Here is an 11,550-nt window from a genome sequence, read left to right as displayed (position 1 = left end):
TTAAATCCACTTCTCAAGTGCAACAAAAATCAATTGACTTAGCTCAAGAAGCTTTGCTCACCACCCAGGCACTCCATTTAGATGGTGAGAGGTTATATGTTGAGGTAGACCTTGATGACACCATCAAAAATATGGGGGATTCATCAGTTTTTACAGAAGACCCCATGGATACTTTTAATGCACCTTCATGCAAAACAGACTTCACAGACTGAAAGATTTGAGGGTAGTACTCCTGAGGGGGAGCTATCTAAATCCAGATAAGTACCATTCTATTTATGTCTATTGCTTTGTGCCCTGCTGTAAAGATATAGGATTCTGTTAAAATAAGTATTGAAGTGTTAGACATGACTAACTGTGGCTGCAAGCCGGCAACAACGTACAACTATCTATGTACACATTTGTACAGAGGCAGCCAGAATTGGAATATTATTTTTTTTTGAAAATTGTTACTATATTAGCAGTTATTAAAAAATTTAGAGTAGTTATTACGACTAGACAAACTAACTCTAAATTTGCATACTTTTTCATATCAAGATAAAATGGGTTAAAAGAATTTCAAATTTTACAAACTAATTCCAAATTTGCATACTTTTTCGTATAAAGATAAAAGGTGTATTGATAAATTGCATAACATCAAAAAAAAATTCAATAATTGGGATATAAACAAAACGAGCCGGTTATTCAATAAACATATTTGAGTTCAAGCATTTTTAAATGAGACGTGTCGCTCGTTTAAGTTAAATGAGCTTAAATTTGTGACTGAACTTGACTAGTTTAAAGATAAACGCTTGTCTTTAAACGAGTCAGGTCAAACTACTAGTTGACATCCTAAGATTGGATCATTTACAAAAAACATCAAAATATTATTATTGGGACAAAACACTAGTAAGAAGTACCGATAAAACTATTAGTTGATTCTTAAAATAGCAAACCAAATACATTCATATTTTTCTAAAGAATTTATTATATAGCTAAAATACATATATCTTGACATCCTTATTGTTGGATCATTCATAAAGATTTTTAAAAAATTGAAACATTAATATGGGACTAAACACTAGTAAGAAGTACGGTCAATCTACTTTTATAAATTTTCAATTTTTGTCATGCAGCGAATAAAAGAAATTTGAAAATGCGCTTACCATAATGATCTTTTTTGCAAAAACTAAAAAATTAAATTTCGTGTTAATTTTATTCTATCTTTTATACATAATTTTTTTCAAAATATTTACTAGCCTTCTAATAATTTTCTTTAAAAGAAATATTTTAATAGTACTGAATACAATCGAATACAGTCATGTTAGATAAACACAACTGAATTCTACTGAAATTATAATTTTCAGAAAGGAGGGAAATTTCCCTCCACTTTTGCAACTAAATTTTTAAAGGTACGGGAAATTTCCCTCCATTTTCAAATATCGAATTGGACCGAAATTGGTTGAATTTAGCAGTGTCAAAAAATTTTGTTGGCGGGAAAATTTCCTCCATTTTTTAGTAAGGCTAAATTCGACCGAGGGCGGTTAAAATTAGTAGCACGCCTAAACTCAACTGTATATGGTTGCATATAAATACGGTTGTATTTATTCGGTCATAATTATTACTAAATTCGATCGCGTAATACGATCGTATTTAAATACGGCCGCATGCGGTTGTATTCAGTCGTGCCCTTAAATTCAACTGAAGGTGGTTGAAATTGACTCTCGTTGTATTTGTGCAATTGTATTTAGCATTATTTTCTTGTAGTTAGCCGAATCGAGAGTTTACTCGTAAGCTCATGAGTCTGTTTAAATGAGTTGAGACAAGTTGGTTGGCAGAAAAAAATTAGGGTAGTTATTGTAACCGGTTAAAAGAATTTCAAACTAGAGAAACTAACTTTAAATTGCCATAATTTTTTGTATCAAGATAAAAGGTGTATCGACAAATTTTACAATATTAAAATTTGAATTACCATAATTGGGATGTAATTAATACGAGACGAGTTGGTTATTCAATAAACAAAATCGAGTTTTTCTGAGATTGCACGTCCTAGATAAGATCAAGCATTCTGATTCTAAATATAGTTTGCTAAATTAAATTTAATTAAAAAATTTAGTTGTATATATATTTGTAAGACTGAAGTAATTGCATTGTTTCTAGGAGAATCAGGGCTAGTTCTTCTCAAATTGCACGCCCTAGGTGCTCTGGCAAAATGGCAGTTTTAGAAGAAAAATTGAGGAAGTTGGAGGAGCTTAAGGAGGAAGTGAAGAAGCTGAAGAATGCAAGTTGAAGTCCTCCAAGCAAGCTGGTTAAATGTAGGTTGATCAATGGCATTTCATTTTCTTATTAGAAGCGGCCTGTAATAATTTTACAGTTACTGTGTGTTATGTGTGTGTGTTATTTTTAAGTGTTTGAGAACCCTTTACTTCAAGATTTGAAGAAACCGTTTTAGCTAATTTCTTAATTGGACCGGGCTCCTTTTCTTTTTTTCTAGCTTTCTTAATCAAACCTCAATATGATAAACTACTAGCTTATAAATGGTTGGCCTTATATATATTGCTTGTAAAATTCCATTCTTGGTTGATATTGATTGAAAATGAGGTGTTGATTCACTTCTTTTGACAATATTAAGTTGAAATGTAGTGTTGAGACTCAAGTTTAACTGATACAAATATTTCAAAATATAAGAATTTATGTTACTGGTTCTATGGTTCAGTCAAAACAATTAATTAATTGCAATGCAAATTATTTGCAATGCATAGTCCTATGAAAGACCTGCCCCATGCGGCGGTATGTTTTATAATTGTATTGTCCGTATGCTTTTGGCCAAGTTCATGTATAAATATAAACTGGCTTTTTATTTCAGTTCATGTGTCATTTTGCAGTTTACTCTATGTTATAAAATTGCCAATTATCTAATTAAATAATGATACCAAAACTTGCATTCATGTTTGCTTTATAAACACCTGCAGTTTATATATGCTTAAAATTTTACAGGTTTCCCGCATGCATGCAGGTGCCTATATTTTCTATTTATTCGGCTTATAATCTAGTTGCATAGATGCTTTGTGTTGTGTCGAAAAGAAATAAGTTTGCAATAAAATAAACATCTGACTGTTAGGTGTCACTAAAATGGTGTTGCTAGCCTATACACATTTGTACAGATCCAAAGCAACTATTTTTTCGAGAAAGTGAGAACTAGGGTTGGAATATTAAAATTTACAAGTTAAATCAGCCAAATTCATATTTATGAAAGGTTTTTTTTAACAAGATATTAAAGAAAGGTTTAGGACTTTAAGTTAATTTTAATTTGGATCATTGGACATTTTTAGTTGGGGCAATTATGAGATGAATTAGGTAAAAATGCAGTTATTAAAGAGTTACATCATATTTTTCGGAATTGTTTGAATACTACTTTTTGCAATAACTAAAATAAATACATAATTATTTTAAGTTGAAACTAAAATAAATACATAATTATTTTAAATTTTCAACTTGATCTTGTGATGCACATAATGCAGATTATTACCCGTATACTTTGTACATGTGTATCTTTTATTTATTTTTTCCTTAAATTTTATTAAATATTAGTAAAAAATTCATGTACAACAAAAAAATTATATAGTTCTTAATTATAACCAATGCATAATTTGAATAACTAGACAAACTAACTCCAAACTTGCATATTTTCTCGTATCAAGATAATTTGGTGGACATCAAAATTTGAATTACATATAACTCGGATGTAATTCAAGTTGAGATAGTTATTTAATAAACGAGTTTAATTGGGTATTTTTGAAAAAGACAAGTCTTTTCGTCTAAGATTCAACACTTAAAAGAATAAAAAATTTAAATAAAATTTGATTCAAATATAATAAAAATGAATTTTGAAAAAATAGATGAAAATTTTAAACAAGCTCGAGAGGAATTGAGTTTCCATACTACGATACTCGAAATAGTTCATATACGAGCTCGAACAGAACTGAGTTCGGTATAAGAAGTATTTTTTTTGTTACTAAAATAAAATTTCAACTCCAATATTAGTTGCATTTTGCATCCAAACATTTCTAATTTTACTAATTTTTGTCTTTCTCTCTTTCCTAAATTTTATATAAAGTTCACCATTATTAATGTAATTTATGATTACTTGATGATGTGGTATGCATGCATAAATGTATCATTGATTTCAAATTTAAAATTAATGATGTATTTATGCATATTTGCATCCAAAAGATATAAAGAACCCTTTTTTTACGAACAATTAATTTTATTAACTTAATAAATCCGCTTTCAAAGCGTTTAACGCTCCAATAGGAACAAAACTCCAATCGAAAACTCGATCTGGGATAGAATATGACACTCGAGCTAACTCATGAGCAGCCACATTAGCAGATCGTTTAATAAAAAATAGTGAAACTGTGTTTAAATCTCGAAGCATAGCACGACATGCCTCTATAACTCGACCAAAAGGAGATACCATAGGAGCTTTGCTTCGAATTGCCTGCACTGCCACTAAGAAATCTGATTCCACAATCACCCCTTGCCACCCTTGGTTTTTGATCCAACTGAGAGCCTCTTTAATGGCTAAAGCTTCTGCCAATTCTGGGCATAAAACTCTGTGCCTGCACACTGTCTTTGTTATAATTAACTCACCCCCTGCGTCTATGACTATCACTCCCATCCCGGAACCACTATATTCTCGAAAAGTTGTTGCATCCACCGAGACCTTGATTATTGACTCATGTGGCTTAACCCAAGAACTGTCACCGTCTCCGTCAACAAGCTTCGGGAAACGAACAGAAAATAGATTACTTTGGGCATATTTCTATTGTCCAAAGTACTGTTTAGCGTTTGCAATCACAACATGTATACGAGTATATTTCTTGTTCCAAACTAGCTCATTCCCTGCTCTCCATAAGGACCAACAAACTACTGCAATTTCAGCCCGTTTTTCATTATCAAAGCTTCATAAAATTATGTCCCACTAGTGAAAAATCTCGTCCTCTGCACTCAATTGGAACCCTGGAGTAACCAACTGCCAGCATTGCAGAGCTATAGGGCATCTCATAAACACGTGGCTAATGGTTTCATTCTCTCTCCTGCAAACTGGACAACTACTTTCTACTCTGACATGTTTTTGACGCAAAAGCATCATAGTTGGAAGACACTGAGACAATGATCTCCAAACTAAATTCAAAACCTTCGGCAGAGCCCTTATTTTCCAAATTTTCCTCCAGAAGCTATCATTATCCTCCTGTCTCCAAAGAGCTTTTTGAACTTGCAACAATCGATAAGCACTACGAACGGAATATTCACCTGAACTCTCTTTACTCCAATAGATTCTATATTGCCTCATATCTTCATTCAACGGCACACTTCGTATGCAGTCTTGGTCCCTATCATTAAACAAGTCTTTTAAAATTTCATCATCCCACCCCCTGTGCTCCATCGACATGATTGAGGATACCTTGTTATTAGCCAAAGCTGGTGAGTCTGAGGTAATAAACGGATTGTGATCATCCAATAACCATGGTTGTCCCAATATATTTATCATTTCCCCTGAACCTACTACCCAATGAACACCTGCTTTCACAACATCCCCTGCTTTCCATATGCTACGCCAAACAAAACTCGGATTGTGGCCAGCAGAAGAATCCAAATAATTTTCGTTTAGAAAATAACGTGCTTTATATACTTTACTCACCAGACTATTAGGTTTTGTAAGAAATCTCCATACCTGATTACCTAACATTGCCAGGTTAAAATCTCGAAAATCACGAAAACCCATACCTCCATTCGACTTATGTCTGCTCAAACGAGAATAGGACATCCAATTTATGCTTTTGTTGGCATTCTTCTTCGAATTCCACTAGAACTTCGAAATCAACCACTCCAGATCCTTCGTTATTTTCATTGGCAATAAGAATACACTCATGGCGTAAGATGGCAACGATTGTATAACAGATTTTACTATCACCTCCTTTCCACCTTGAGAGAAAAGTTTTTCATCCCAACTCAGAACTCGATTTTTAACTCTATCTTTTAGAAAACCCAACGTAGCAACCTTGCTTCTATTCATCATATTTGGAAGCCCCAAGTAAGTACCACCTTCACCAGCCTCCTCCATATGAAGCAACCGATACAACTGTATTCTGTTATTCTAACTCGTATTAGTGCTAAAAAATACAGATGATTTTGACAAATTCACCTTCTGCCCTGAACCACGTTCAAAACTCTGTAATAGCCTCAAGACATGCATAGCCTCCTCCTCAGTTGCCTTATAATACAGGTAGATATCATCAGCGAATAGCATGTGTGAAATGCTAGGAGCTTGTCTTCAGACCTTGATACCTTGAATTCATTTCCTTTGCTCATATCTTTGAAGTAAAGCGGATAGACCTTCAGCACATAAGATAAAAAGATAAGGGGATAAAGGATCCCCCTGTCTAATACCCCGACTAGGATATATAGGACCAATTTCTCTCCTAGCATGAGTGATATTATATGACACTGAACATACAATTGAAGAATTAAATGAACCCACCAGTCATTGTATCACATTTTAGTCAACATAACTTTCAGATATGCCCACTTGATTCTGGCATAAGCTTTACTCATGTCAAGCTTAAGTGCCATATGACTCTCCCTTCCTCGTCTCTTCCGCTTCAAGTAATGCATGACTTCATAGGAAACCATGACATTATCATAGATAAGTCTCCCTGACATAAATGCACTCTGATTCTCCGACACCACCGAATCCAAAGTTTCCTTTAACCGATTAGATACAACCTTTGTGATAGTTTTAGCTAACACATTGCATAATGATATAGGTCGTAAATCGCTAATAAACACTAGACAATTCTTTTTAGGAATCAATACAATATTTGTATCATTCAAACTATTGGATAACATACCATTACTGAAAAATTTCTGACCATGTCAACAATATCCTTACCAACAATTTTCCAATAATTTTGAAAAAATGCAGGTGTCATTCCATCCGGGCCTGGAGCCTTGTCCGGATTCATTTGGAACAGTGCTCTTTTCACCTCCTCTTCCTCAATTGGCTTTAAAAATTTAACATTCTGAGCATCTGTTATTATAGTAGGAATACACTCGATCACCTCCTTCCAGTCTGATTCTGTTGCACGAAACAGATCATTAAAACACCTTTCCATCAAAGTGTCTAAGCCAAATTCCCAGTCAACCCAATTTTCATATGTATCCTTGAGATTATGAATCTGATTATTCCTCCTACGATTACTAGCTAACTTATGAAAAAATCGGCTGTTCTGATCCCCAGCTTGTAACCGCAACTGCTTAGACCTTTGGCGCCAGAAGATCTCTCGTTGATTCAAAATAGAGGCCAACTGTTTCTTTACTGCATCATATCTTTCCACAGACCCCCTATCACTGTTCCCTCGAAGTTGCTTCAAACTCTCCTTACATTCTTTAATCCTCCTACTAAAATTTCCAGTAATTTCTTTTCCCCACACTGACAACCTATCACTGCAAGCCTTCACCTTTTGTTGCACACTAGCCATATTATTCTCATTCCAGCCATCTTTCACTAATTGCTCACACATACGCTCAGTCAACCATGCATTTTCGAATTTAAAACAATACTGAGCAGCAGATTTAGTTTTAACCTGAGGAACTAGAAAGATAGGACTGTGATCAGACAAAGAGCCCTCCAAATTGTATCTTTCGACGTACCTCTACCCCTTTCCCACGTAAATTGATGCCCCATCAGCTCCATATCTTTGAGATGTGCGTCTTGTATAGCTTTATTGAAACCCTCTATTAACTAGCTGGGATATTGAGCTCCCCTAGTTTTATCGTCCACTGAGACAATATTATTCAAATCCCCTATCACGCACCAAGGTAAGTTTGCCTCTCTAGATAAGGTTCTTAAAAGGTTCCATGTTCTTCTACGTTGAGCTCTAACAGGTTCTCCATACATCCCTGTCAAACGCCACTCCTTTCATATCTTCAATATGGACCTTTACGTCAATATGATTTTGTGAAAAACCTAATAACCCTTCCTGGTCTCTCTCCTTCCATAATAATACAAGTCCACCACTTCGACCCTGTGGTTTCAACCACAAACAAACCTTTGTACCCTAGCTTACTTTGAATCCATTCCATTTTCGACTTCCTAGCAATAGTTTCACACAGAAATATAAAAATAGGCTTTTCTTGACAGTACAACAGTCTGATAGGAATTGAAATTTCCCAGGGAGCCCCACCCCTCGGCAGTTCCAGCTGAGTGTACTCATAATGATTGGCTTAACATATCTTTAGCATCCTGTGTTTACTTTGATATTTCTTTGTCAGTTAATCTTCACCACTGATCTTGCACATCCTTCAAGCTGCTTTTTGTAGACTTGTCAATCCGGCTGATTGGATTATTTGTTGATTATAGATCTTGGATATTGAATTGGTCTGTAATTTGTACTTTGAGAATTTACCTCGAGATCTTCAGTTAGACATATACAGATCTTGACATCTCGATAAGTATATTGACTTATCGAGATCTCTAATACTCTAAGTGAATTTGACTTGTAGAGGTCTCTGAGTTCTCTATAAGAGACTTTGGCTTGTCGAGGTCTCTCAGCTTCATGTCTTCACTTTGACTTGTCGATACCTTAGAGTTCTCTAGTGAATTTGACTTATCGATATCTCTGAGTTCTCTAGTGGACTTTGACTTATCGATAACTCAGAGTTCTCTAATGAATGTTGGTTTGTTGATAACTCTGAGCTCTCTAGTGAGGAAATCACTTGTCGATATCTCCAAACTTCATGTCTACAATTGGCTCGTCGATATCTCTCTGAGTTCTCTAGTAGCTTTCCTGACTTCTCGATAAGTCATTTGGAGTTCTCGAGTGACTTATCTATAACACTAAATCTGTGATTTGTAGAGATGATAACTTAGAGTATTTTTATCCAAACAGATTTTATTCAACTCCAAACTTCTTCAAAATTCTTATGAGGCATGATATTCTTGATCTTCTCCAGATATCATCTTTAGGCTTGCTTACTATTTAAGAAAAAGACTCCAGTATGCTCCTTTTGCATTTTTAGAGACTTCAAAATGTTACAAGTACAAATACAAACTATAGATAAACAATACAACTTACTTAGGGTTGTCAATTTGACTTAGTCTTGTTGAGTTACAGGCATGTCTTGCACAACAAATATATCATGTAAAATCTGTTGCAAACTTACAGTAACAATTTAATTTTACTCTCTACAAATTATCGATAAACATGTATATATATATATAATTTATTATTTATTTATTCTCATTCCAAAAAATGTGATTTGTTTACATATTATTGAATGAAATTTTAATTTTTCATAACTTGACACTCTTTTATTGATTATTATATAATTGAAATATTATTAAGTTTAATATTGAACTAATAAACTCAAAATTTTTATATAAATAAATTCAAAAATTGAATAAAAAATATCAATCATGTTAAATAATATTTATTTCTAAAATATCTTACTGTATATCTACGATAATAAACGATATGTTTAAATGGGTTCCTTGTTTTTTAGTAATTTTAAGAGAATAATTTTTTTCTTATATCATGAATTTGGTTATACGTACCTTTTATCTTAGTAATTCAGTGAATTTGAAGAGATATTAATAAAATATAAGATGATGGTTTTTGTTCAACAACGAAATTTAACCATAAATTTAAAAGTAATTAAAAGTTATTAAAAATTCTTTTCTAAGCCCACTTTTTTTCATTAATTCATAAATCATTGTTTGTACAATGTTAAAGTTTTTGATTAATTCTTACTTTTTTATTACTCATTGATATTTTCTATGTAAATTTTTCCTAGTTTAAGGAAATATAAATAACAGTTGATTATTAAATAAATGAACTAATTTATATAATAAAAAATTATCACTTATATTTAAACAAAAAATAGAATAAATAAGAATAATATTTTCATGTAATTTAAAATAAAATCGGGAGGCTAAAATAGTCATATTATAGTTATATTATAATATTCAATCACTAATCTAATTAGTCAAGGTGTGACTCATATAAATATAAAAACCTTCTAGAGGGTAACATACAAGTTGCTCACTCTCGGCATCAAACATTTCTCTGTCCTAAATTCATAGTCTGGGTATCATCTCATACCAGAGACTTTGAAGGTTTCTTCCTAAATTCATAGTCCGGGTATCATCTCCAGATACTTTGAAGGGTAAGGTATTCGCCGCCCTAAACATTTCTTTGTCCTATTTTTATTTACATTTCTTCATCAATTGTTCCAAAACTCATATCTCAATTAATTTTACATTGAGTACTAATCAATTGATTTTTTAGTCAGATCCATCAATTTCCAGCATCACCATCAACAAGTAAGTTAGAATCCTAACATCAGTTTATACTTCATATCCGATTTTATTCATCATTAATCTATCATATCATTTATATTATTTTGATCATTTTCGATACCAATTATATATCATTGCATCATAAAAATATCATTATCAGTCAAGAACTTTGCTTCATTTTCAATTGTTGTCTATAATGAATTGTTATTATTTGATCATAAAATAAAATTGATTGAATTTTCAGGTAAACATGTTTAATTTGTTTATGTGTCTAAATTTACAATTTTTTTAAAAAATTACAAAAATTTGACTTCTACAATAATATGTTTTTTAATCTATATGCATTTGCACATGTATTCTTTTTTGATAATATACTCTTCAACTTTTATATGTTTACTTATCTTATAAAATTATCCATTTCAATTGAAATTATTTTTGGGGTATACTATAACAAATAATTTTAACATTATTGGGGCGGAGAATTAAGTAAATTAATTTCCTTTTCTTTTTTTTGTAAAATACATTCTATTGTAATTATTAATGATCTATACAATTCTATTGATATCAAGACTATAATTATTGAAAAAAATCACTTTTAGTTACCGGTGGATGCACTATTTTACTTTTATTTGTTTGTTTGATTTTTTAAAAAAAATGTGGACAATATGTGTCATTAAAAATTTATTTTTCAAAAGTTACTTTAAAGAAAAAACAGAACAAGCATGTATATTTAATTTAAATATTTCTTTTATTTTTAATGGATACAAAATCTTAAGAATTTTGATAAGCTAGTAGAATATATGCTAAAATTATAATATCTATCACACAGTGAACAACAGAGAAGTGGACTATGCTTGGGATCATGGCACAAAGCAAGAGAAGGGTACCAGAACCTATGCAGTGTGCAACTATTGCTCACACCCAGTGTCCGGCATTACAAGACTCAAATATCATTTAGCCAATGTTAAAGGAATTATCAAGATATGTCAAAGAGTGCCTCCAGCTGTAAAGGAAGGATTTAGAGACAATTTCATTGCAGATCCAAATGATCCCACACTCCTCATTCTGAAGAAGAACCAAAATAGGGTTCCAGTACCCGAAAATAGGCCTAGTGATGAGGTAAGATCAAGCCTTCTGATTCTAAATATAGTTTGCTAAATAATATTTAACTAAAAAATTTAGTTGTATTTATATGTTTATAAGACTAAAGT

At 32.4% G+C, this 11,550-nt stretch overlaps 1 protein-coding gene across 1 annotated transcript; it reads right to left on the bottom strand.

Annotated features, from left to right (window-relative positions):
- Positions 1 to 6,531: 6,531 nt before the first annotated feature.
- Positions 6,532 to 7,735, bottom strand: LOC141703884 (uncharacterized). Its single transcript, XM_074507276.1, has 3 exons — positions 7,693 to 7,735; positions 6,891 to 7,633; positions 6,532 to 6,765 (listed from the first exon to the last, which is right to left on the bottom strand). The coding sequence occupies exons 1-3, from the start codon at positions 7,733 to 7,735 to the stop codon at positions 6,532 to 6,534; spliced, it is 1,020 nt and encodes a 339-aa protein (XP_074363377.1).
- Between the last annotated feature and the right edge of the window lie 3,815 nt (positions 7,736 to 11,550).

This window comes from Apium graveolens, unplaced genomic scaffold (genome assembly GCF_009905375.1).
Source record: "Apium graveolens cultivar Ventura unplaced genomic scaffold, ASM990537v1 ctg7170, whole genome shotgun sequence".
NCBI lineage: Eukaryota > Viridiplantae > Streptophyta > Magnoliopsida > Apiales > Apiaceae > Apium > Apium graveolens.
Note: the sequence above shows the minus strand (reverse complement) of the source record. Positions and strands in the feature narration are given on the sequence as shown.